This window comes from Notamacropus eugenii, chromosome 6, assembly GCF_028372415.1.
Source record: "Notamacropus eugenii isolate mMacEug1 chromosome 6, mMacEug1.pri_v2, whole genome shotgun sequence".
Classification (NCBI taxonomy): Eukaryota; Metazoa; Chordata; class Mammalia; order Diprotodontia; family Macropodidae; genus Notamacropus; species Notamacropus eugenii.
The window spans coordinates 44,139,538-44,166,601 of NC_092877.1; the positions used below are offsets into that span (position 1 = coordinate 44,139,538).

General features: G+C 37.3%; 1 protein-coding gene across 1 annotated transcript in view; it reads left to right on the forward strand.

Moving 5' to 3' along the window:
* Positions 1-300: 300 nt before the first annotated feature.
* Positions 301-27,064, forward strand: part of SYT9 (synaptotagmin 9) — a 215,630-nt gene continuing 188,866 nt past the window's right edge. Inside the window, exon 1 of the mRNA XM_072619715.1 lies at positions 301-882. Within this exon, the coding sequence (XP_072475816.1) occupies positions 738-882 (145 nt within the window). The 5' untranslated portion in view covers positions 301-737. The remainder of the gene's footprint in view (positions 883-27,064) is intronic.

A 27,064-nucleotide genomic window follows, 5' to 3' on the forward strand; every position in this document is an offset into this window, starting at 1 on the left:
TGTTCCATCTGCCTTCTTTAGGTCATTCATCCGTGTAAAGGCCACGCTGTAGGAACGGGGGAGGGAATCTGAGTCCCGGTCCAGGTGGATGCAGTCAAGGGGGCTGCATTTGGAGTGAGTCCTCACAACCTGGGGAATCTCGGGAGCAGCTGGGTAAGTCTTTGGTATTACTGTGCCCAGGGAAGCAAGCAGCGGTGGAGGTGGGCATGTCCTAAACCCTGAAGAGGAGCGGAGGGAGGGGCTGGTCTGATCCCTCCAGACCCTCGGGCAAGATCTCCCCACCTCTCTGAGCCCCGCCTCTAGCTCTTCAACCGCCGGCACTGAGGGCTCCGACCGCCAGGGAGAGCTGCGCCCTAGCTGCGCTGAGGCAGAGCCAGCGAGAGGAGAGAAAGAGCGAGAGAGCGCTCGCCAGCCGCCCGTCCGCCCGTAGGCTCGGGCTGCGCCGCTCCTTGGTACGGAGAGGGAGAACTGCATGCAACCGGTGGGACCCAACGCCTGAGACCAGGCTCTGGTCGTCCTACCATCCAGCAGCCGCCCTCCGGACCCAAGAGAGCGCGAGTGAAGGCTCGCGGACAGACGGGCAGTCCCCCGTGTGGCTGCGCGCCCCTGCCCTAGTCAGCTGGGGACGGCGGGTGGCTGCAGGCGGCCAGGGGAAGCAGCAGCGGCAGCGGAGGCAAAGGCGTGTCTGAGCGGGCGGAGGGCTCTCCGGCGACCTGTCCCGAGGATGCTGGGGGGCGATGCCCGGGGCCAGGGACGAGATCTGTCAGAAGGCACTACAGCTGCTGGCCGAGCTGTGCTCCAGTGGGGCGGTAGAGCACGACAGCTGCCAGGATTTTATCCATTACCTGCGGGACCGCGCCAGACCCCGGCTCACCGACTCAGGTGGGCGCTGCTGGGCGGGATAGCAGGAGGAGGAAGGGAGGAGGATGGGGAAGGGCCAGAGCAAGGGATCTACTAAGGCCTGAAGTCTCCTCCTGAATGGGAGGGGGCGGCCACACCCGGAGACCATGCTGGGCACCAGGCGCATGGCCCGGAGCTGTTTCCCCCAGCCCTCTGTTCCCCAGAGCTAGTGCCCGGCGCCTGACTATTCCCATTGCCCACTGTCCGCACATAGATCTCGCGTGGCCCTGCTACCGGGCCACGGGCTGGGGCAGCCTCATTAGGGAACCCAGGGATTCCACTCAGGGCTGCGGAAGGGCCTGAGACCCTATGAAACTCTGGGAAGTTCGGTTGGCTCCTCCTGAGCTCTGGACCGACTGTGAGAGGTGGCCCCTGGGGCTGTCTGGAGCTGTCCAAGCGGCACTGGGTTTCTGCGGATGTGGTGCCGGGCACCAGAGTGACCAGCAATGGTTCAGGTTTGCCTTATTTGTTTTTTTTGGATTTCGTGATCAGGAGAGCGCTGTCCAGGGTCTGACGGGAGAAGGGAGACCGGGACTCGCCTCCACTTGAAACCTGAGAACCCTAAGGCCCGACTTGGCAAGATCACCCTGGCCAGGACAGTTCCTTTGGGGTTGGGCTGTGCTGGGTCGGGCCGAGCTGGCACAGCTTCTAGGCTGATCTCTGTGGCTTTGGCTGTAAGATTTCTGTGCTCTGGCGCTGTGGCATAGCAGGTCACTGTGCCGTTAGCAGGCTGGGCGGCGTGCGGGAGCCTGGCGCTAGTCAGGTTCCAGGAAGGCAGCAGCTTTAGTATACACCAGGGAGACTCGAAAAGCTTTCATTTCGGACCACTTTGGCTTAAGTCTTTCTACTATATAGTTTGGGGGACAATACAAAAACGGCCCCGATAGTGTAAGGGCAGTGCATAGCAGGAATGGGGTCTTCTGGTGGTGGAGGCGGTTACACCCAAAGACGAGGCAGCTGTTACGCTCTTCTACAGGCCTGTGATTCACACTTTTCAGTAAGGGGAAAAGTTGCAAAGTCTCAACTTTTAAAAGTCAACAAATCACTTGGGTTTGTTTCCCCAAACCACATGTTAACAGAGAATAAGAAAAAAAGAAGTCTGTTCAAAAGAATACAAACACTTCACAAAAAGTATTGGGTCCCCAGTCTCTTCAGGAAGTGAGAATGGAAAATGACCCATGAATTTTCTCATTTACAGTTTAAACTCAGAAACTAAAAGAGCAGTGGCCTCAAACTTACTCATCAAATGAGAAGTAACTCTCTTATCTGACCCAAGTCTGGTGCAGGTTTGCCTTGTTTCACAATACTACTACATGAACATTTAAATTTATTCTAAGATAATAGGGAATTATTTGATTTACAAAAGAATTCACAAAGGGAATCTTTTCAATAGAAAGCTCTCATTTGTGCATTTTATAAGTTTTATTCATAGTTTTAAAAGTTATTTTCTGATATATATTCTCCCAGTTATAAAACTTTTCCTATAACAGCAAATTAGTTAAGCAAAACCACAGCATCTGGAACTGTATGTAACATTAACACCCATAGTACACCACACACACTCAGCCTATCTAGCAAAATAAGAAAGTTTGATTATGTTTGGGTCCCAGATTGATTCTTTCAAATATTATGCATCTGTTTACTCTTTTAGTGTTTTTTGTTTGTATTATTTTAGTCATTAGGTATACATCGGTCTCCTCCTTATTCCGATAACTTCCCTTTACATCACTTCAAACTCACCTTCCCACCCACTAGATTCTTAAAAGGACCTATTTTATGTAAAGTTTCTGAAACCAGGTACTTCTATACAAAATAGAAAGAGCACTGGAGCTCTGATACTTACACCATTTTACCATTGCAAAAGGAACAACCCTTAGACCTGTTGCCCACAATCACATTATATTAATCAAGGTTCTCAGATGAGATTGGCAGAGCTCTGAACTTGGAGACAGGAATATCTGGTCTTAGATCTAAGTGCAGCCCTAAGCAACACCCTTAACTTCTGGTTGCCTCTAAGATTTACTTACTAAGTTATGGACATTTGCAACCAGGATTAATAGAGGGACTTCCCATGTAACAAATTCTCTGCACTATCAAAATCATAGATTCTTTGTGAATCAGATGAGCTCAATTGTAGTAACTTTAAAATGGCAATTTGCCTTTTTAAAATCATGTCTACATGTCTTGAATATCCCAAGATGTTTCATGCAATGTGCCATTTATCAATCAAAAGTTACAGAAGTAATGGCATGCCCTTGGACTGAGAATGACCTCACTACATTTTCATGAAAATTGACTCCCATAATGGTACTCCAAATGAATCTTTCCTTAGAGCAGCTTGAACTATTCAAACTATAGAAAAAGCCAAATCTTTAACCTCAAATCATGAAGAATTAGAAGAGACAGAAAGCAGCTGTTACTATATGAACCTGTTTCACTTCTTTTGGACAAATTTCAAATCTTAGGCTCAGTAACCATCAACAAAAAATTCAAACGAGTGATCTATAAAATGAAAATAAAATGTGCAAAGCTATGGATTTGAAATTATTTAAAATTTGCTTTTAAAATGAGTATAGTAAATTGAACAAAATAATAACCAAAATATTGCTTGTTTATGCATCCCCTGGCCAACTGGAATGTGTATGGATAGCTATCTTCAAGTGTTTGAAAGCCTGTCATATGAAAAAGGGATTAGACTCTACTTGGCTCCAGAAGGCAGAACTTGGTGCCAAAGGCAGTAAATGGAAGTAACAAAGAAAGAAATATAGACTCAAAGTAAGAAAAGATTTCCTATCAGTTAGAACCATCCACCCAGAAGTGGAAAGAGCTGCCTGTAGAATTGGTGAGTTTCCCTTCTTTAAGGAAAAGCAGGATGGCATTCAACAAGTATGTTGTATTCAACATGTTATTGTTGTTCCAAGAATGGATAGAACTGTATGACTTCTGAAGTCCCTTCTAACTTAGAAATTCTCATTTTAATCTTGCTTTTTTGTGGAATTTAAAAAATTACTCTTTTTTAAAAAATGTGATCACAGTTTTGTGCAAATATATTCTTTCTTCACTCTTCACTACTTCATATGTCTTTCCATGTTTCTTTGTATTCTTTGTATTTGTAAAACGCATATTGAACTGATCATTTCTAATGGCAAATAATATATTTCTGTTGTTGTGATTCATTCAGCCAGTCTCCAATCATTGGACATACAGATTATTTCCAATTTAATAAATAAAATTGCTGTGAAGATTTTTTTTATATAAACATACTTTTTTCTCTGAATAAGTCTTATGCTAAAGTCCCAGAGGTGAGATCCATGTTCTGTTTTTGTATATTGATATATTGCTTTCCAAAATGAATTTACCAATTCAAAGTTCTACTTACAGTTTAATAGTATTCCTGTTTCTCTACAGCTCTGCCAAGATAGAATATTATTTTGTTTATTTATTTTTGCCAATTTGGTAGGTATAAATGTTGCCAAATTGTGGTTTTAATTTTAATTTTCCCAATTAATAGAGTCTGAACAGTTTTGTATATTATTAATAATAAATTACCTATTCATGTCCTTTAACTATTTATCTATTGGAGAATTCAATTCAATCAACATTTATTAAGCTTCTGTGCTGTGCAAGAGACTGTATTAAGAGCATGAATGTGGAAAAATTAATGACTTTATTGTGAAGTAGTATCAACTCCTTATTTTGGGGGACATTAGGTGTTTATCAAGTATATTTACTGTAGAGATCTTTTATGAAAATTTCTTGCCTCAAGTTGGATATCTTACTCTACTCCTCACAAACTCCTTATGTTTATTGAATCAAATCAATTTGTTTTGTGTCCTATAAAAGATTCTTTTTGTTCAATGAATAGAAATATTCCTCTTTTCTGTAATTGTGATACATATCATTCTTTTTCCTTCTAATTTTTTCTGATTTCCATAATACTGGAGCATTGATACACATCAAGATTTATGAAATTATAGATTTCAGATGGGACATTTGAGGTCATCTAATCCAACTTTCTTATTTTATTAAATTATAAAACTTTAAAAACTGAGCCTCAGATGTTTAAATGATTTGTAAAATATCACACAAGTAGTAAGTGGCAGAACTAGAATTCTAATGCAAGACCTTGAACTCGAAAAACAGCTCTTACTCAGCACAACTCTCCTTCCTCCTTCTATAAAATTGAGTGAGATATGAATCTAATAACTTTTCTTATTAAACTGCTATTTCATGCTCCATACAATTTTATTGAATAAGATTTAGTGTTTTTTATTTAATATTTAAATACTTTAGCGATCTATGAATTCTTTATTGTGACAACTCAATGCCATAATGAGTAGCGTTTTAGTGGAATAATTTATTTCAACATTTTATAATGCTAGATTTATCAAATATGAAAGGCAAAGTGAGGTAGTGGTTAGGGAATTAGCCTTAGAGCCAAGAAGATCTGGATTCATGTTATACCTCTGCTATATATCCATATGACCTTGGGCAAGCCCTTAACCTTTCAGTCCTCACAGGTAAATTTTTAAACACTGACATTATAGAAAAGTTGCCAATCTGGATTGAAGTTTCCACATTATAAGCTCATTTCAATAAAATCAAGATTCTGGACTACGCCTCCCCCAGTCATCCATCCCCAATCAGATATATGTATATATTTAATTTTAATTCTAGATTATCTATTCTGTCTCATCGACCTACTTTCTATGTTTATCTAATTCCAGTGTAATTCCCCCATTCTCTATTATTCTGTTTTCATAATCTCCTACAATATTTTCTATATAAATTTTGGCATGTTAATTCATTCAATGAGCTAGTTCATTAGCATTTTATTTTTATCAAATTAAGTATAGAAGTGTACATATTTTCACTTTCACTATATTGGTTCAGCCTAGCCATGAACATTGAATATCCCTTCAGTCATTTAATTCTCAATTTATATCAATTAATATTGTTTACTGGTGGTCATCTTGTAGGGGTTTTTTTGCTTATCTTCACAAGTTAATATCCAGCTATTCAGTATATTTATTTTAGTTTCTCCTAGATTTCTCCCCTGACATATATATTTTAATGATTTTTTCTGCAATTATCTTATATCATACTGTCTTAGTAAAGCCATTGATACCAATTTTTCTTGAGCTTCTTGGATTTTCTAAATATATTGGAGGAACATTTGAACATCTTATTTTCTTGTTTTTCCAAATTTATTTTTCTTGGGTCACTTTTATAGCTCTTCTTTGTAAAATGGTGCTTACTGTGCTTTCAGTGGGCAGACCCACATTACCACTGTTTTTAATGGCATGTTTCTCCATTGTATAGAATGTTAGTTTTAGTTTCAAATAAATCCCTTATCATGTTGAAGACAACATTCTGATATTTCTCATAGTGTTTAACATAAATGGGTATTGCATTTTACTGAAAGCCTGTTTTTCTCATAAATTGCTATACTCATGAGCATTTGTGAGTTGTTTTATTGACATGACTTATTAGGCTGATTTTTTTATGTTAAACCATTCTCACATTCTCAATATAAACAAAGTATTTTGCATCAATATTTGTTGTTGATATTATTATGTAGTTCTCTATTTTTTGGAGGCCAGATTTGGCTAGATACAATGTCACTTTTCCATTTGTGAAGGTAATTTACACAGTAATATAGAGGAATATTTTGCTCTTTGAAATCTTAATAGAATTCATTTCTGAATCTATTTTATCAAGCTGCCTTTTTATATGGCCTTTCATTGATATCCTGTTCAATTCACCTTCTGAAATTCTTTTTCTTAGGTGATTTTTTATTTTGTTTTTTTTCAGTATTTTGGATTTTTATTGTTTTTCCATGTCTTGTAAATTCTCTGATAGTTTTATTTTCCTTTCTCATTTTTTAATTTTAATAATCTGATTTTCACCTTACTTCATTTTCAATACCAAATTGCTAATTGATAATCAACTTTATTGATCTAAAAACACCCTTATTTATCATTTTAATTGTTCTTTTATATTCCATCTCAATCATTTCTTTTTATTTTAACAATTTCATTCTTTGTACTTAGTTTTAATATATTCAGTTGTTCATTTTATAATTCCTTTCATTTTCAACAGCTTTAGTTTTAATTCTTTGGCAATTAAAAGATATCAGGCTAGTCATGTATTACTTTGACTGAATTATCTAAACTTCAGTTGCATTTATATTTTTCTGTCTTTAATATAGTTTGTTTTTATCATTTATTCTTTAGCTACTTATTATTTGATAAGCTATTTGTGGGGTTTCCCCAATTAAATGTGTGCTTCCAGAGGACAGAGATTACTTTGGTTTTGACTTTGCATCTATGCATCTAAATTAGGACCTAACACATAGTAGGCAGTCAGTAATTGTTTAATAAAATTTACTAAAAGAAATGTAATTTTTTTTACTTTCCACCTGTTTATATTCTTTTATAATATTTCCTTATTGATTACTATTTCACTGTGCTTCTATCTATAAATATAGCATTTTTATTTTCTGAATTTATTAGCAATTTATTTGTGCCATAAAGCATGAGCAATTTTGAGGGATGTACTATGTGCATTTGAAAAAAAGTTTCCTTTCTCTAGTTTCCTTTCAGTTTTCTTTGTATCTATCAAATTCAATTTCTTTAACACCAAATACAGGTTAATTCCTCCTCACCATTTTGTCTGATTTAAAATTTTCTGTTAGTGTTGTATGTGCCATTATCATTGATTTTCTATTTCATCTTTGTGAAAGTCAGTTAACTTTCACTTTAGAAATTTAATTGCTAATTTGCATTTTATCAGAATTTAATTTTTATAATCTTTTTCCTTAAGTAAAGATATATTTGAACCTGATGTAATTTTCCCTTTTTATTTCTCTTAACACTTTATAATTTGATTTCAGATTGCTTGGATATCTTTATTATAAACTCTAGATTTTCTTAAATTAGCAGTTGCATTGCAAATTTTAGTTTGCTGCATTGTTTTGTACCTCAATACTTTTTTTGACATTTGATGTGTTTCTTTTAGGCTTTGTGTATTTTTTAGTCAGCCATGAGTCTTTTATGTAGGAAGATTCAATCCCTTTACATTGAAAATTACAATTAATTTTGACTTATCTTCTACCATTCTTTTCTCACTTATTAATTTTGGCAAAAAGGAATACAATTTTCCTTATTTCACTAATACTTTTCAAAAGTTAACCAATACAATACTTAACAAAATTCTTATATCTCAAATTAAGTCTGTAAGTTTTGCAAAATTAGTTAAAGCAGAAGTTTCTTTCTGGGATTGCTTTCACTAGCCTTCAACTTCACCCCCTTGTCTTTGTCTGTTTCTTTACCATGTTCCCTTTTAATTAATCATTTTCATGTTTAATTTCTTTGTCTCTCTCCCCTTTGTTTACTCAAGTAGACTCTCCTTTATTAATTAGTGAAAATAGTATTGCTGTTACTTTTTTATGCCCCAATGGTGATTCCATTGAAACGATAACTAGTTAATCACAGCTGTAAAGCATCCATTGATCTAAAGCACTTAGTAAGATCACACATTCTGTGTCAGAGGCTCCTGATTAGATGCAGGAATTAATGAAGTATTTATTAAGCACTTACTCTGTGCAAAGGAAGTAGTCTAAAGAATATCATGCGAGAAATATAGAATTATAAAAGGAGTTGTTCCACATTTTATAGGAAGAAGAAAGTATAGAAGTCCAAATATTACAACAGTAACCATGAATTATAGAAAACACCTGAGAGATGCCTCCCACATATTGAGGAGATTGTCTATGGAAGAGTGATAAGAGAATGTGGTTAAGAATCAAGTAGAATTATCTAGGCTATTATCTGAGTGCGGAGAAGATTCGTATCTTTCGTACCACAAATACACAAAAGCATACTCATTACTACTGAAGTAGTATCCCTTTCATACATTACAGCACATTCTTGGGTGGCGGGGGGGGCATGGTTTAAGACTGGGTCTCTCTGGCTTGCCTAGACTGGAGGTACAATGGCTACTAATGAGACAGTTCCAATACTGATTGGCATAGAAGTTTGAACATGTTCTATTTTCCTAACCTGGACTGGTTCACTCTTTAGTGCTGAGTATGTGGGGGCCAGACTTAGACAGGCCACCTAATTGGATTTATTCTTGCAGCAGTTCAGAACTCTCAAACTCAAGGGATTCATAAACCTCAGCTGCCCGCAGCAGCAGGGACTATAGACCTATGCCCAACACAGCACATTCTTATAAAGATTTTTTAAAGATGAAAATGTAGGTATTTGGGTCAATCTTTGCTGATGTCTTCTCAGTGTATTTTTTTAGTAGTCCATTCCATGTTCTTTTCTACTCTTTTTTATTCTTTCTCCCTCTGAGATATTTTGAAAATCAATCCTCAAGGCCTTTTAATAGTGTGCTGCCTCTGACCCAGCTTTCTTCTTCATGACTTCATCTTCCCAAGGACCATTTTCTACTTCCTAACACACTACATGGGGTACCGACATACTAGAGTCCAAATGTGTATAAAAATAGACCAGCAAAAAAACATCAGAATACTTCTTTCATTTCATATCTTCTTATTAACATTCTTTGGATCTCATATACAAATACTCTGGAGTGATCTGGCCTGGCATTATCCCACCACAAGCTATGCTTTCCTGACCTCTTCAATCACTTTTTCCTGCTTTATGCAACAAAACTGTCCCTAATCTTCCATCCTCCTCCTCTTCCTTGAATAAACAGATAACAAAGGAAATATGACAGATATCAGGTAAAGTTGGGTAGAAATTCAATAAAGTGACATTTTCATCATTATGCTTTCCGTAAATGTTAGTATTTATACCTAATATGGCCATCTTTTTAGGGTGCATATGGGATATTTTTGTCACTATTTTGCTTCATATATAGGGATTGTATTTTAATACAAGTTTGGTTAAGAACCAGAGAGCTAAAGAAGCCTTCTACAGCCCCTGTAATAGGACCCTGTGCAAGTACACCCTTAATAAAAGATCTGAATGATAATAAAGTTTTAAGATTTTAAGATTTCCTTTGTTTAAATCATCAGAAACTGTTGTGACTATCAAACATGTCCAAGAAAACAAATGAGGAAATTCTTGTGTAGATAGTGGGTCATGAAAAAGCTAGGATATTAACTGTGTTGAATTCTCATTAAAGCTGTACTGTGTAGAATGACAGCAGAGTTATTGAATGGAAGATGTTCATTTACAATGATAGTCAAGGGTAATTTTTCCTCAACATCTCTGAAGTAGTCAGTGAGATTGTGTATTGGCCAGAGTTTAATACTTGAAAAGATACTTGGTGAAACAGTTTAAATTAAATTAGTCTTTAGTCTTTACCCTTTCATGTAACTACTCTCTGTGTTAAGTTGCTAAGGGAGATACAAAGATGAAAATGGCACATTTCCTACTTCCAAGAAGCTTATAGTCTAGGAGAGGAGATAACATTCAGGTAAGCAATAACCCACAGAATATAATAAGCATAGAGGGAAGGAACAAAGTTCCACAAGAGTTCAGAAAAGTCACTTCTGGTTTGAATGACCAAAGATGTTTTCATGGAGAAAATGGACCTCTACTTGCTGAATATGTCGTAGAAAAGAGTCTGGTTTTTTGAGATAACTTCCAACTCTGTGGTTCCATGAAAAGCAGTCCTTGGAAGAACAATTCACAGGAGACAATCTGGAGAGAATATCCAGAAGGGTAGGAAGTGGCCACAAAGAGTGAGGACTGACAAGGGATTTGGCAGTTAGGAAATTATTTTTTTACCTTGGAGCGAACAGGTCTAGCAGAATCAAGTGGGTGGAAACCAGGTCAAAGTGAGGCAATAGATAAAGTAACCAGAGAAACTGTTGTAGAAATTTTTCAGTAAAGAAATGAAAAGAGATGGAATGGTAGATTGAGAAGGGATCAAGATAAAGCAAAGGCTTTTAAAGGCTAAGATGTATGTGAGTACTTTGGTTAGCAGAGAGATGAGAACCAGTAGAGATAAAGAGACTGAAAACTCAGGGCAATGTAAACTCTTAGAGGGCAGAGACTGATTTTAATTTTGTCCCTATGTCTTCAGCCTAGAACATTGACTTATATGTTGTAGAGAGTAATGTAGCCATCCTTAAATAAATAGAGAGTGGACATGGTCAATTAAGAAATTACCTAGAAACAATTAGGGATTAGATCAAGAATGAGGATGTTAGGGTTAAGTTCACTGACCCAAAGGGACACATATCCTCTGATAGTTAAGGCAAAGAAAAAGAAGGTGGGTGAAGGTATACTAAGGTTTTTAGAATCACAGAAGCATCATCAGAGGACATCTGGTCTGACCTCATACCTAAACAAGAACTCGCATTATGATATATCCCACAGATGGTTATCTAGTTTCCACTTGGAGACTCTCATGGCAAACTCAACATCTCCTGAAACAGTCCACTGGGATTTTTTGTTTGTTCAGTTGTTTCAGTCATCTCCAACTCTTTGTGATCCCATTTGGGGTTTTCTTGGCAAAAATACTGGAGTGGCTTGCCATTTCCTTCTCCAGTTTATTTTACAGATGAGGAAACCAAGGCAAACAGGGTTAAGTGACTTGCCCAGGGTTATACAACTAGTAAGAATCTGAGGCCAAATTCAAACTCAGGTCTTCCTGACTCCAAGCCTGGTACTCTATCCACTGTGCCACCTAACTGCCCATAACTCTAATAGTTAGAATGGTTTTCTTCATATTAAACTGAGTCTGCCTCCCTTCATCTTCTATCCTTTACCATTAGTCCTGTCCTCTTGTGTCAAGTAGCATAATGTTCATCCTTCTTCCACATGCTAGTTCATTAAATACTTAGATTTAGAATACAGACTCATAGATTCACAGAATGTTAGATATATAGATAGAAATCATATGATCCAAGCTCCTCATTTTAAAGATGAAATGACATTCAAGTTGACTAAATCATTCCACTTTAATAACTTTCTTTTAGAAGTACTCAGCACTTCAAGAGTAAGAGCAGGGAAGGTTGATGAGGAAGATTACCTAGGTTATGATAAGTAAGGAATCAATATTTAGTACAATTATATGCTATAACTTCAATCACTTTCCTGTGTTGCTTTTTGTTGTTGTTTATTGGCAAGGGGGTTGGAGGAGTGGGTTTGAGAGTGGGTCTACCTATATTACCTAGGCTGAAATTAGAGCAGCCATTCAAAGGCTTGGTCTCCATTCTAATCATCATGGGTGTTATGATCTCTGTTTCCATCCTGCACCTGTTTGTCTCTCCTTAGCGGCCTGGAGCCTACCCCTCTCTACCGACTTCTCCATCCTGGCTCATGACTACATTGATGCCAGACTTAGTGTGGACACCCATGGACACTCCTTGGCCTGCTACAGCTTAAAACTCCTGAGCTCAAGAAATTCACCATCTTCATCCCTTTGGTAGCAGGGATTAAATCCATTAACCTCTACATATGTGCCTCTGTGTCTAGAATCACTTTTCATTAAAGTTAATGTTAACTGAAATAATGCAAAAGATCATTTCCATCCTAGAAGTTCATGAAGTATTGAAGGAATAATACATAAAGGCATAATTTACTTGTATTTCATTCACTTCACAAGAATTTATTAACATATTGCTATGTGATATTAAATATCCTCTTTGAAAATACTTTAAATTAATCAAATGTTCCATTATTTTAAGGGATTTCTCCAACACGAATCTATGACTGCTTTAGAAGATTCTTTTGCTATCTTGGTGGATTCATGATTTTATCAATATTGGATCTCCCATCAGTGACACATATAGAAACCCACCCATGTCTTCTTATCCCAAGCAATTCTTGTTCCAGTTTCAAATCTAATTAGAAAAGTCCTTCTCTTCTTGTTTTATCATCTCTGAGTTACCAACGTAGTACTTCACCTGCCTATCTCTTATTAAGGAAACAGGAGTCAGGAAGACTGAATCCTGGCGCAGTCACTGACTAGCTATGGAACCCTGGGCAAGCCATTTAACTTCTCAATCTCAGTTGTGACATTCAGAAAATGGAGAAAATAATAACATCTACCTCAAAGGGTTATTGTGAGCATCCAATGAAATAGCACATGTAAAGCACTTTGCAAACCTTAAAGTCTTATATAAATGCTATTATTATTATTTTTATTTTATGTGATTGACATTTTTTCCAGTTTTTCATAATTTGGTAGTCTTTTGAGTGCCTCCTTAAATAGTCATTAAGTCAGCATTACATACTTTGACACTCAATAATTTAAGTGTGCGAAAGTAGCCACAGGCGAAGACAGCAAAGATTATGTTTTAACATATGATTAAGAAATGAAAAATATCAAAAATCTGTGGTTTTGAATACCTCCCACCTACCTATCATAAATGCTTTTTTTGAGACTAAATCTCCCTGTATTTCACAACCTGAAATACCGCAGTCACTCAGGCCCAACCCCACTGCTGATTAGCACAAAAGCTTTAACCTGTCCCATTTCTGGGCTGGGCCAGGTTGACTTCCTTCAGGAGGCTTAGTGCCCCCAAATCCCAATTCCTGGTTGCTAATCATTTTGGTAGCAGAATTAGCATGGCATCCTTTTTGGGCTTTAGTCCTACCATAGTACAGAATTCCTAAAGTCAAGTAACTCTCCAGCCTCAGTTTCCTCAGTAGAATGGATAATAGGCATATACCACCATGTCTGGCCATGAACATTTAAAAAAAAAAAAAGGAAAATCAAAAAGCATTGCATATGGCAAAGCTTGAGTAACAGAATAAACCATGAAATTTACTTGTTTTAGTCATGGTCGTTAGTCATTAGTCTATTGATTTCAGACAGCAATTATTTCAGAATAAAGTTTTTAGTTTTTCTGACCACAGATAATAGTCACAATCAACAGAAGCACCAAATTCAAAGGAAAGAAATATTAGAAGGCAAAGAATGGAGTTTTAGGAGGCTGAAATTGACCTATTTAAATAAGCTCTTGATGATTTTTTTAAAATGCTAACTAGACAAAAGTAAAGACATGGATTCTGATTGTCACCATTTCTTAGGGAAGTCTCATCAAAACAAAACCATTCCAAGAATAAGACCATAGTACTGTAAAAGATATTGTAGGGTAATGAGTATTATTTTATAACACAACAACAAAACTCAGTGGACAAAATAAGAAGCCTGCAGAGAGCTTAGTATGAGATGTAGATAAACCAAATTCTCACATGAGTATTTGTAGCAAAAACAAGAATAACAAATATATTTAAATAGGCCATACCTAACACTTTTTCTAGTAATCTGTTCTCATTGGCAGTAAAAATTATTCCACCATATTTGATTCTACCACTTTTCTACCTGATGTGAAGAAGTGAAGAAATGACGATGACATTTAAGATTGTCAGGAAGAACAATCAGAGTTATGAAGTTTGTAGATATAGCTCAAATAGATTTTAGGAAAGCATTTGAAAAGTCATTAAGATGGAAAAGATGGAAAGATGTAGCATCTGTGACAATATACTTAGGTGGACTTAGAATAGATTGACTAGTAGACCCAAGGAATAGTCATTATTGGTTACAATTCTTGACTATTTCCAGACTATTTCAGCTGCATTCTGACCCTCCTCATCCAGATGGAATGTGGACACTCCTCCCAGGACTCTGACCTCTAATAGTGTCAGCTTTCACTTCTCTTGCCCAGACCCAGGCTCATACATCATTTCCCAGCCCAACAATCCTGCTGAATGGGTATACTTGTACCTTACCTTTCCAACTCTAGGTCCTTTGTATATGTTGTTTTTGCCTATCAGAATGTAAGATCATTGAGGAAGAAGATTTTCTCTTTGTTTCCTTCTATTTGTGTCCCCAGAACCAAGCAAAAGGTTTGGGCACACAGTTAACACTTAACAAAATTTTTATCTGTTCCTTCAAAGATACCTTGGAAAGAGCTCTAGAAGAGTGACCTTAAGATCTGTAGTTGACCTGTGCTATTTAACATCTATTTCAATGACTTGGATAAAGACATATATGGAATGCTCATTAAATTTTCATATGACAGAAATCTAAAAGGGATCACTAAAATACTAGATGCCAGAGTTGGTGTACAAATACAGTTACAGGCTAGAATATTGGGCTAAGTCTAAAAAGATGAAATTTATTGGAAATAAGTGTAAAGTCTTTCACATGAGATTAAAACCAACTTTTTGATGGGAGAGGCATGGCTAGATGAGAATTAATCTGAAAAATATCTGGAGATTTCATGGACTACAAGCCTGATATGAGTCAGTCATGTTGTGTGGAAGCTAAAAATTGTAAAAGAAAAAAAAACCAGTCCTAAGCTACATTGAGGTATATAGTGTTTAGGACTAAGGACGTGAAAGTCCTGCTGTACTCTACTCCAGCCTGAATACATTTGGAGATCAAGGTGTCATTTGTTGGAAAGGATATTGTTAAACATGACAGTGTCTAGAAAAGGGCAACCAGGCTGGTAAAGGACTTTTTTTAGCCTATGTACCATAGATATGTTTAAGAACTTGAAAAGCTGTCATGTGGAAGACAGTTGGAATGGAAGGGAAAGAAAATAAGCATTTATATTGTACTTACTATATACTAGGTATTATGCCAAACATTTCAGAAATATTATCTCATTTGATCTTCACAATAACTCTGGGAGATAAGTGCTATTACTATCCCCATTTTATAGTTGAAAAAACTGAGGCAGAAAGAGGTTAAATGGCTTTGTCCAACATCACATAGCTAGTAAGTATCTGACATTGGATTTGAACTCAGGTCTTCTTGACTTCAGGCCCAGGGCTCAATCGATTGTGGCACCTAGCTCTCATCTTGGCTAAAGAGAATGCTGAGGTTGGGATCTGGGATTCCAATCTGGGATCAGAGTTTACTTCTCACATTGGTTGCACAACTTCCACTTCTTCATTTGTAAAATGAGGATAATAGGGATAATTGGAATGTAGGTCTAGTTTCACTAGGTTGTTACATGGATCAGAGAGATCATTTATATAAAGTATTTTTAAATTAAAAATGGTAGGAGTTTTGCGTATTATGTTTATAGTCATTATTATTCTGGTTTGCCCCAGAGATCAGAACCATGGACAAATGACAGGAGGGAGATGTTAGTTTGATGGTAAGAAAAACTTCCTGACAATTAGAGGTATCCAAAAATAGAAAGGCCTGCCTTGGGATATAGTAAACTCCTTCACTGGAAATTGTTAAGTAAAGTATGGATGGCCTCTTGTAAGGTATGCTACAGAGGACATTTTTTGTTAAGTTATGGGTTGGACTAGATGATCACTGAGGTTTCTTCTAACTTCAAAATTTTGTGAAATGCATACAAAATAAATACATGCATACATATGTACATATGTATACAAACATTTTTTAAAATATGCAACAATTTGATCTTAAGATGGGCCAAAATTTAAAAAAATAGAAAAAAAATCATAGACAATATGGTAGAAGCAATATCCTAACCCTACCCCCCCATACCACCTGTAAATTAAGTTTTTATTTGACTTAAAAGATATTGAAGCCATCTTTAAGATTGAATTTGCTCAGGCAGCTAAAGAATTAGTTATTGATGTCCCTCTGTGGTCATCTAAATACAAAACAACCACAAGGAACTCTGGGCACTCACAGATGCTTGACTGGTAGACTACCATGAGTTCCTCTGGGAGAGATAACCTTTTCTTAACTAAATCTATTTACAGTGTCCTCGATGGGCTGTCCTCATGGAATAACTTCTCCTTGCCTTCTTCTACTGTTGAATGACCTACATATGTCTCATGGCATTTAATATCAGACTGACCTGAGTCAGGCCCAGCCTAGAATAGTTATTCTACCCTCAAAAACATCACCATGACATTTAGTAGCTACTGGCCCTTGGTCCTCTTTCTAATGTCTATAATATCTATTTATGATGCTTTCTCATATCTTTGAAATTTTTATGAAAGTGGTCCATCCTCCAAAATGGAGGGTATCCTTTAAAAAAATGAAAATGGGACATTTTTCTACAGGTTACCATATGATCATAGAACTTAAAGCTGGCAAGGATCTTTAGTGGTCAGATACACTTGCATTGTTTAAATGGAAAAACTGAGTCTCAGAAAAGTCAGTCTCTTGCCCATAGTCACATAGGCAATGAGTAGTAATGACTCAAAGTGATGACTCAAGTCAAAGTCTTTCTACCCAAATCCAGAGATCTTTCCATTACATCATGTTAAGCACTTCTTTGTAGCCACACAACTAATTAATATGAAATACAAGATTCTGGAGTGTCTCTTGTTTGTTGATTTTCAGTTAATAAGAAGAATAATATTGTGATAAACTTTGTGGAAACTGTCAGTTTCAGTCCCAAGCTTTCTACCACAACTTCTGCCATTAAAAGTAAAGTAAGCTAAAACTTTTTAGAAGCAGTCTCAAGCAATCTCACCTTTAAAAGTTCCATTTTGCACTTGGTATTAATGTGTCTAGCTTTTGAATGGAACCACTACATTTTAGCTGTAAAGAATTTCTCAATACAGGATTTTGCTCTCTTCAGCAATCAACAATAAAATAAGCTAAAGGAACCATTTTTGTTGTATCCTTGGTTGTTCTGCTTTTAGGTAGAGCCTTATCTCTCCTTTCTTTATGTTGACCTTTCTGATTCTCTGTTTTTTTCACTCACCACCCAATTTCTTTCTCCCTCTATGTTTCTCCCCTCATTTCTCCCTTCCTTTCTTACTTTCTTCCTTCTCTCTCTTCCCCTTCATTTCTCCTCTCCTCTTCTGTCCCTCTTTCTTCCTTCCCTCTTAGAATAATTTGTTTGTAAGGTACAATGGTGGGGTTTTATACCCCCAAACCCAATTAATTCAAAAGACCCAGACAGATGGGACAAATGGATTGAATCATTCGATTGGTTAAAGAGATAGACTAAGTAGAAATGATTTGATCATTAGATGAAGCCAGATGATGCCACGCAGGACAACTCTTTGGATTGGCTGACTCAGGCATACCTCCAGGCCTACACAGAACACAGCAAGGATGTTTGGAATCATATATTCTAGTAGCAGGTTGAATCTAGTGGTGAAAGATTCTAAGAAAGAATAATTGACCTTGGGGAAAAAATCAAATTTCAATCATCCACCCCATACCTACCATGACAGATAATGACCTTGTGAATTTCTAAAATTTGTAAAATTTTATATTCCATCAGTTTCCATAATTTGTCTCTACAACAGCAGGAGTAGTTGGTGGCACCATCTGCATTAGATGCTGAGACAGATGTTAAGGAATAAATAAATAACAAGATTTATTTATTTTTTATTAAGAATTTTTAAAATTTTTATTAAATAATTTAAAAATTAAATAATAGTAAATTATTAATTTTATTATTAATATAATAATATTTGTATAATTAGAGAATAAATAAATAAATAAGGTATTAAAGTCCAAGAACTTTAATCCAAAGATATTAAGGAAAAGCAGCTTTAACATTCTACAAAGGTTTCACCTCAAAGGCCAGCAAAGATATACACCTAAGGGAAATTTTATGAATTCTATGAAGAGAGGAAGGGACTTTTAATAACCAGAAACTATAAGTTTATTCTTTCACCACAGGTACTCTAAATATGAACCCACTCTCGCTAGGAACCTCGTATTAGCAAAGGAAGAGTATTCCTCTAGCATGGGATGATGTTTCTGTAACAGCTTTCCTCATTATACCAGCTTAGTAAATACTCTTTCTAAAAGCTAATTAAGTCAGCTTATGACTGATGAGCATACCCATAGATGATCATTAGCAACAGTTGTAGAAATCTCAGCCCCTCAGAGTTATCCCTCAGAACCCTGAGAAGAGAGGTATTCAATTGCCCTCTAGAGCTCCAGTCATGTGAGTAGAAGTTTGGAAAGCAGCCGCAGAGGAGGTGCTACAAAAGAATCCACAGACTCTTCAGAAAATATCCTATAAGTCAAAGCAAATCAAATGGTGAAATTGTTCAGCAGATTGCTGATTGTGTTTATGAAGGGAAAACTGTAAATTCCGTATCTGAACTTCTGGGGGGGCGAGACAGAATAGCCGCATGTGTGTTTCTCCATAATAAAACAAGTTGTTAAACTGGTGAGTTTTAGAAGAACTAGTACTAGTGTGCTAGTGTAATCAGCAGATATTTCTTCATTACTTTATATTTGCAAGACATTATGTCTGGGACTTGGGAGACAGGTGCTATACAAAGCAATAAGACAATGTCTGCCTTGAACCTGGGTAAAATTTGGATGTGATAAAAACTAGGGAAGGCATTCCAATTGGGAGGATATCATGAGCAAGAGCAGGCAATTAGGGGTGTTCTGGGGACAGTTAGTGGAACTGTTACTACAGTCAGCTTAATGAAATGGAGAATCATGAAGACCTGTATCAAATTCTACCTCTAATATGTACTAGCTGTGAGACCCTGGGCAAGATATTTAAGCTCTGTCCCTATCAGTAATATGAAGATAATACTACCTCTGGCATATGCTCATTGATTTTTATGTGACTCAAATAAGCCAAGCACTCTGAAATCTTTAAAGTATGTGTGTGTGTGTGTGTGTGTGTGTGTGTGTGTGTGTGTGTGTGTGTGTGTGTGTAGTCAGCTGATATTATTAGGATATTTGGTGAAAATGAGCAGGGATTTTGTAGACAATCATCATGGAGGTTAGGATACTAGAATTTTAGTGAGCATGAGATGCATAGCTAGATAAAAAAAAGCTTTACTTACCCCCAATTTTGGCTTTTAACAACTGTAATTGACATAAGTTAAATTCTTTTAAAGATTATTTTTCTTAAAGTTTCAGGGAGGTGCCTTCTGAAGGTGTACCATGAAGTAAAATACAAGTCACAAGATCTGCCTGTCTGTGACTTTATAAAATATTCTCCTCTAATTTCAGAGGCATCTAATCTTTTTTTTGCCCTCCACACCTTGGGCAGTCTAGTGGAGCTTATAAATCTCTTGTCAGAATAATTATTTTTAATAAAAACAATAAATATATGGGATTACAAAGTAAATTAATGGTGTTGAAGTACAGTTATCAAAATATTTTTTAAAAAGAACAAAAAAAGCCAAATTCATGGACCCCAAGTTAAGAATCCCTTCCCTGGGGGAAAGCATTTGAGAGAGAATTAATGAAGAAAGAAAAAGAAAGAATATTGTTGTAAGTCTAAACTATAGCTCACCCAACCAGATAGAGGATATCGGTCATGCTCATTTTTATGCAAATGACAAAATTGGAACGGAGACAAGATAAAATAGTGATGAGGTTTTTCAACAACTTAAATTATTCCAAATGACCTCATTTCTCTCTCCAAGCAGATTGCCTTGCTGATAGTTTTACTGATGAAATGATCCTCTTTCTCCTCTGGCAGAAAATACAGTGCAAGGACAGGGCCAGTCTGAGAAGATTGCAAGCAAATTTTCAGAAAATTCTTAGAGGAAAATGTTTTTGAGGCACTTAATATGATCTCCCCCTCCCTTCCATCCCAATTTTTGGTAGGTCCAAAGATTCTTGATATATTGAGATTATTTTTATGTATATATATATATGTATATTCTTGAGATAGTCATCTCCTGTCCAGACATACAAAACACTCTCACTCACTCATTGTCTATCCCCATCCCTCTTCCTCAGAGTTTTTTTAAGTAACTTGGGTGCCAAATTGACAGAACAGCTGACCTTTTGATGAAGATTCATAAATTATTCCAGAGAGGATGAGAAAGCTCTGAGATCACACCTTGTTTTCATGCGTCCCATTGTGACTGCTTCACAAGGTCTGACATCATCAGCCCATCCTGGATTGCTGTAGCATCTGTATTTAGGGGACTTTTAAAGCACATGCACAGCTTTAATTTTGTAGAAGCCCAAATCTGCCATCTGTTATATAGGTCTTTCACAAAGAGAATTGGAAAATGCTACAATCAGGTTTTCAGCCTCATATTCAAGAAGGATAGCATATGTTGATTTTTCTAGAAAGCTAGAATCTCAGGGCTGAGAGAGGCAAAAGAGATAGGGTCATCCATCCCCCTCGTTGGATGAATAAGGCGAAAAGGCCCAGTGAGGTAAAATGCTGAATTGGTGCCAAAACTGCCCTTTGAACTCTAGTCTCCTAAATCCTTGTACAACCCCCATTTTAAAACAGTGCACATGTAAACAGCACACAATTGTGTACGAGTTTTTAAGTGAGATGGGGATGGTGGCACATACCTATAATTCCAGGTACCAGGGAAGCTGAGACAGGCAGATCTCTTGAGTTCCCAAGCTTTCATTTACAGTACAATATGCTGATCAGGTGTTGGCACTAAGCTCTGCATCAATCTGGTAAGCCTCAGGGGAGGGACAAAAGAGCCCAAGCTGTAAACAGCAAGTTAAGACTCCCCACCAATCAATAGTGGGTTTGGGCCCATGAATAGCCCCTATATTTTAAGCCTACACAAGGTAAGAAGATCCAATCTTTTTTAAAGGGTTTGTAAGTGATTCTCTATAATTTTAATGCTTCTAGCTCAGGTCTGTTTTGATTAGAAATAGAGCACCCTTTCCATGATATCCCATTGCCTCTCCTTTGTGTCTAGGTTACTGAGACCTTTCACAGGGAACCTAATAATGGGTTCAAATCTTGCCTTTGTTACTAACTATCTGCAGGACATTGAGCAAGCTGCTAAACCCCTCTGGGTTGTGATTCTCTCATCTAAAATAAAAGGATTGAATTCAATGGCCTCTAAAGTCCCTTCCTGGTATAAACTGATAAGCCTATTAACCATGGCCTGTATTTTAGATGTGTAGAGTTGCATTGCTAAAAAATACTTTTTCTCTTACAATAATTTTTGTATTGATATTTTTGCTTTTATTGTCGAGTTGTTTCAGTCGTATCTGAATCTGTGTTACCCTATTTGGGGTTTTCTTGGCAAAAATACCATAATGGTTTGCCATTTCCTTCTCCAGCTCATTTTATAGGTGAGGAAACTGAAGTAAACAGGATTAAGCAACTTGCCTAGGGTCACACAGCTAGTTAGGGTTTGAGGCCAGATTTGAACTCAAGTCAGGAAAACTCGTCTTGGTAAGTTCAAATCCATCAAACCCTAGGCCTCAAACCCTAACTAGCTGTGTGACCCTGGACAAGTCACTTAACCCTGCTTGCCTCAGTTTCTTCAAAATTAGTTAAAGAAGGCAGTGGCAAACCACTCCAGTAACTCTGCCAGGAAAACCTCAAAATGGGAGGACAGAAAGTCAGATATGACTAAAACAACTCAGTTATAACCACGTCCTGATTCCAAGCCTAATGCTCTATGCCAGGGATGGGGAACCTATAGCCTTCTAGGTCCTTGTATGTGGCCTTTTGATTGAGTTCAAGTTTTACAGAACAAATCTTGTTATGAAGGGGATTTGTTCTCTGAAGTTTGGATTAAATCAAAGGGCTATACTTAAGGATCTAGAGGGCCACATGTGCCCTCATGGCCACAAGTTTCCCACCCCTACTCTATCTACTATGCCACCTAGCTACCTTCTTGATAATTTTAACTTAACCTAATTGGTAAAGCATCAGACTTTTCATTTGAGGGTCCAGGATTCAAATTCTTTTTCAGGCAGAAAATATTTCTGTTTGTCTTTTGGGAAGGGACAAGATCAAATGAGAGAATAGAAAAAAAGGGGGGAGGGGACAGGGTAGGATGCAGGGCAATATAGTTAGTCTTATACAACACGACTATTATGGAAGTCTTTTGCAAAATGACACACGTATAGCCTGTACTGAATTGCTTGCCTTCTCAGTGGGGATGGGTAGGGGAGGAGGGAGGGAGAGAAGTTGGAATTCAAAGTATTAGAAACAAATGTTGAGAATTATTCTTGCATATAACTGGGAAATAAGAAATACAGGTAATGGGGTATAGAAATTTATCTTGCCCTACAAGAAAAGAGAGAAGATGGGGATAAGGGAAGGGTGGGGTCTGATAGAAGGGAGGATACATTGAGGGAAGGGGTAATCGAGATGCAAGGTTTTATGGGGTGGGGGGAGGGGAGAGATGAGGAGATACATTGGAACTCAAAATTTTGTGGAAATGAATATCGAAATCTAAAAATACATAAATAAACAAATAAATAAATAAAAATTTTAGAAAATAAAAAAAAGAAAATATTTCTGTTTGTGAGGCAGCAAGGTGTAGTAGATTGGGAGCTGGTCTTGGTGCTGACACATACTAATTATGTGGCCCAGGGCAAATCTCTTGCTTCTCAGTACTCTGAAAGATAACTTTCTATGTTGCATAAAAGATGTAGGTATGTATTAGTAGAGAGAGTTTCTTATATATTTGAATAAACAGGTCTAGTCCTTAACACTACCCTTCATTGCCAAAGTCAGCATGGCACAGTGGACAGAGGAACAGCTTATAAAGTAAGGAAAACCTGGGTCCAAGTCTTGCTTCTGAGATATGATAATGATAGTTAATAATGACAACAACCAGCAATTATATAATGTTTTCAGGTTTACAAAGTGCTTTACAATTACAATTTCATTGTATCTTTAAAACAATTCTAAGAGGCATGCTATTATCTCCATTTTACAACTAGAGAAACTGAGGCAGACAGTATTTAAGTGACCGACCCAAGGATCACATAGCCAGTAAGTCTCTGAGGTTAGACTTGAACTCAGCTCTTTCTGAATCCAGGTCCAGTGCTCTATCCACCGTGCTAACTTTATGGTCAAGCGGGTCTGGGGGCTGCCAATCTCTTAACCTCTCAGAGCTCCCCCAGAATATATTACAAAGACAAATTACCCAACATCAGTGAAAGAAGTTTCTTCTCTGATGAAATCACAGATCTGGACCCAAAAAGTGAAAACAAAAACAATCCCAAAATTAATTTCAAGTCTGGGTAGACTTTACAAAAGAAACAAAAACAGATTTCTTATCATTTTCCCGCAAGTATATTCCTGGTTCTTTCATAGACTGATATTTCCAAACTGGATGGATGTTTTCAAGGGAAAGGAAAGAGACTCCACTTGTCCTTATATGGTACAGTTCTGGGGCCAGAAAACTTAATCCATAGAGGGTCAGCCAATAAGTAGTCTAGATCCTAGGAAATTCATGGAGAGTGAATTGTAAATATTATCCTCATTAATAATGCATCTGAGGACTTAGAGAAATGTCAAAGGAGGATTAGAGATAGCTCTATAGAGCTGTCTCTGGTTTAATATTCAAGAGACTGTTTCTTAAAACAGATGAAAATATCAGGTGCAGAAAAAATCTGTCTATGGATTTTAACCAATAAATTGTTTTCTCCCTCAAAAAAACATTTTTGCTTCCAATGTATATTAAAGCCATATTCCCTTTAAGGAATAAACTCACTTTCATAGACGTTAGTTAAAGATGAATGGCAAAAAATAATGACAGTTATTTAAAGAGCAGAAAATATCAGGTGCAGAAAACTCTATGGATTTTAACCAATAAATTGCTTTCGTGCTCTCTAATGTATATTAAATCATATTCCCTATGAGGAATAAGCTCACTTTCAGAGAAGTTAGTTAAAGATGAGTGGCAAAAAAAAATAATAGGACAGTTATTTAAAGAGCAGGGTGCAAAAGACCAGGAAATACATGATAATAATATGACAGCTTCTTTTCTTATCTGTGTGTAACTAGTAGGTTTGAATCTTTGAAGAAACCTGCATATCATCAACCCAAGTATGAATTTCCCCAATAAAGCTTTTGGTAGGTAGTCATATAGACTCTAAATTAAGATCTACACTGATTTCTTCTCACTAATTCCCAAGGTAACCTATTCCATTTGTGGGCACTTGTAATGTTAGGAAGTCTCTGCTTACAGTGAACTGTAATCTGCCTCCCTATAGCTGTCACTCTGATCCTAATTCTGTCCTCTGGAGGCTAAAGGGGGAGGGGGTGGAGAAAGATAATCAAAGACTTAGAATGGACCTTAGAAGTCACCGAGTCTGACTCTTTCATTTTGCAGTTAAGGAAACTGAGGTCCAGAGAGATTAAGTCACTTATCCAGAGTCAAGCAGCCAATAAGTGGATTTGAACCCAGTGCTTCCTGACTCTGTGTTCACTATGCCTCTGCTTCTTCCATGTATAAACCTTTGGATATTTGAAGACAAAAATTATGACTTTGTGATGAATTGGACAGAATACTGGTCTTGGAGTGGAAAGAGACCTAGATTCAACAGTAGTATGACCCTGGGCAAATCATTTCACCTTCCTGATCTTTGATGTCCTTATATAAAAAATGGGGATAACAATAGTACCTATCTCATGTGCTGGTTTTGAAGACCAAATAAGAAGTATGAAAAATGTGTTGAAAAGCCTTAAAGTTATGCAAGTATCAACTATTATTAAGTCAACTTTTCTTCAGTTTAAACACCCCTATTTTCTTCAACTGACCCTCTTACAACACGGTTTTGAATTGGTTCACTCCATTGTCCCATCTGACTTGCAGTACCAAGGATTTAATCCAGTAACATCAATACCATTAAATGAAGATAGTCTATCACTTCCCTCCTTCTAGACACTAGACTTCTATTAATGCAATTTAAGATTTCATTAGTCTTTTTGTTTTGTTTTAGCTACTGTCACATTGTTGAACATGTAGATGTAGATGAATATGTAGATCATTAAAATCCACACAAACCAGCCATCAATCCCCCTATTCTGTACTTGTACACTTTTTAAACTCAATTGTTAGACTTCACAATAATTCTGATCCTTTGATGATCAGTGATTTCCTTAGCATGGGTGCTTTCCACCTTGAAAAAGAAGTGACTTCCTTATTCCCTTCCCATCCTAGGCAGATTTTGCCATATATTCATAGAATCATAGAGCGTCAGAGCTATAAGGGATCTCAGAGGCCAACCCAGAACCCCAGCGGAAGCCTGACTATGAAACAGCTGATGAGGGGTCGTTCATCCCACCTTTGTGTGAAGACCTCTCTTGATCAGGAAGCCACTCTCTCATCAGGCAGCTCTTTCTACTTTTGGACAGCTCTCATTGGTAGGAAGTTTTTCTTACCCTCAAACTTAAATTTGCCTCTTGGCAACTTCTAGCTATTACTCTTAGCTCTCCTTCTGGAGCCAAACAGAACAAGTTTTATGCTTCCACATTGCAAGTGTCTGAAGAGAGCTGTGATTTGCCTCTGGGGCCCATTCTTCTTCAGGGTAAGCATCTCTAGTTCCTCCAAATGATCCTCCTGTGGCGTAAAATCAAGGCCTTTCACCACCTGCTGCATTTTTCTGGACACTCTCCAGCTTATCAATATCTTTCCAAAAATATTTTGTTGAGAACTGAACACAGTATTTGAAATACGATCTGAGTTTGATCGAGTACCATAGGACTATTGCTTCCATATTCCTGGAAACTCCATGCAGTTCAAGATTTCAGTATATTTCTGGGCTTCCAAAACATACTGCTCACTCTTGTCAAGTTTGTAGTTCACTAAACCCCCCTAATATTTCTCAGGCAAAATGCTATCTTGCCAGGCTTCTCTCATCTTGAATACCAATGGTAAAGATTTATGTGTGTTCCTGTTACATTTCAACTTTCTCAGTTCTTATAACTGCTCTAGATAGTCAATATCACTCTGGATCCTGATTCTGCCAGCAAGCTGTCTCCCATGCATGTCTTTCTGCAAATCCTCCATAAAGGAGTCATGTTTCTCACATCTTTTCCCTTCACTCCACTCACACAATTTCTGCCCTAATTCATGCCTTCGCCTCTTGTCTAGACTACTGTAAGAAACCCCTAATCAATCTCCCTGCTTCCAGTCTCTCCCTGTCTCTCCCCTTTCTAACTGTGTGTTTAGCACATATTGGGTGCTTAATAGATGCTTTTTGACTTGACTCCATCCTCCACATGATTGCCAGATAAATATTGCCAAGACACCAATTTGACCGTAGCACTGCCAAACACAGATATTAGTAGTTCCTTGTTACCTGTAGCATAAGAATAAAATTCTCGATGTGCTATTTAACTACAATATGGCCCATGCCTATCCTTCCAGTTGTTCTTCAAGTTACTACCCTTTACACAGTCTCCATTCTAATTAAACTGGCATGCAAAGCATTACTTTTATATGACATTTTATTTCTAGCCTTTATACCTTTGTGCCTTCAGTTCTAGAACACACTATCTCTACTCTTCCAGCAAGTAGAATCCCTAGCTTCCTTTAATGCACAGTTCATA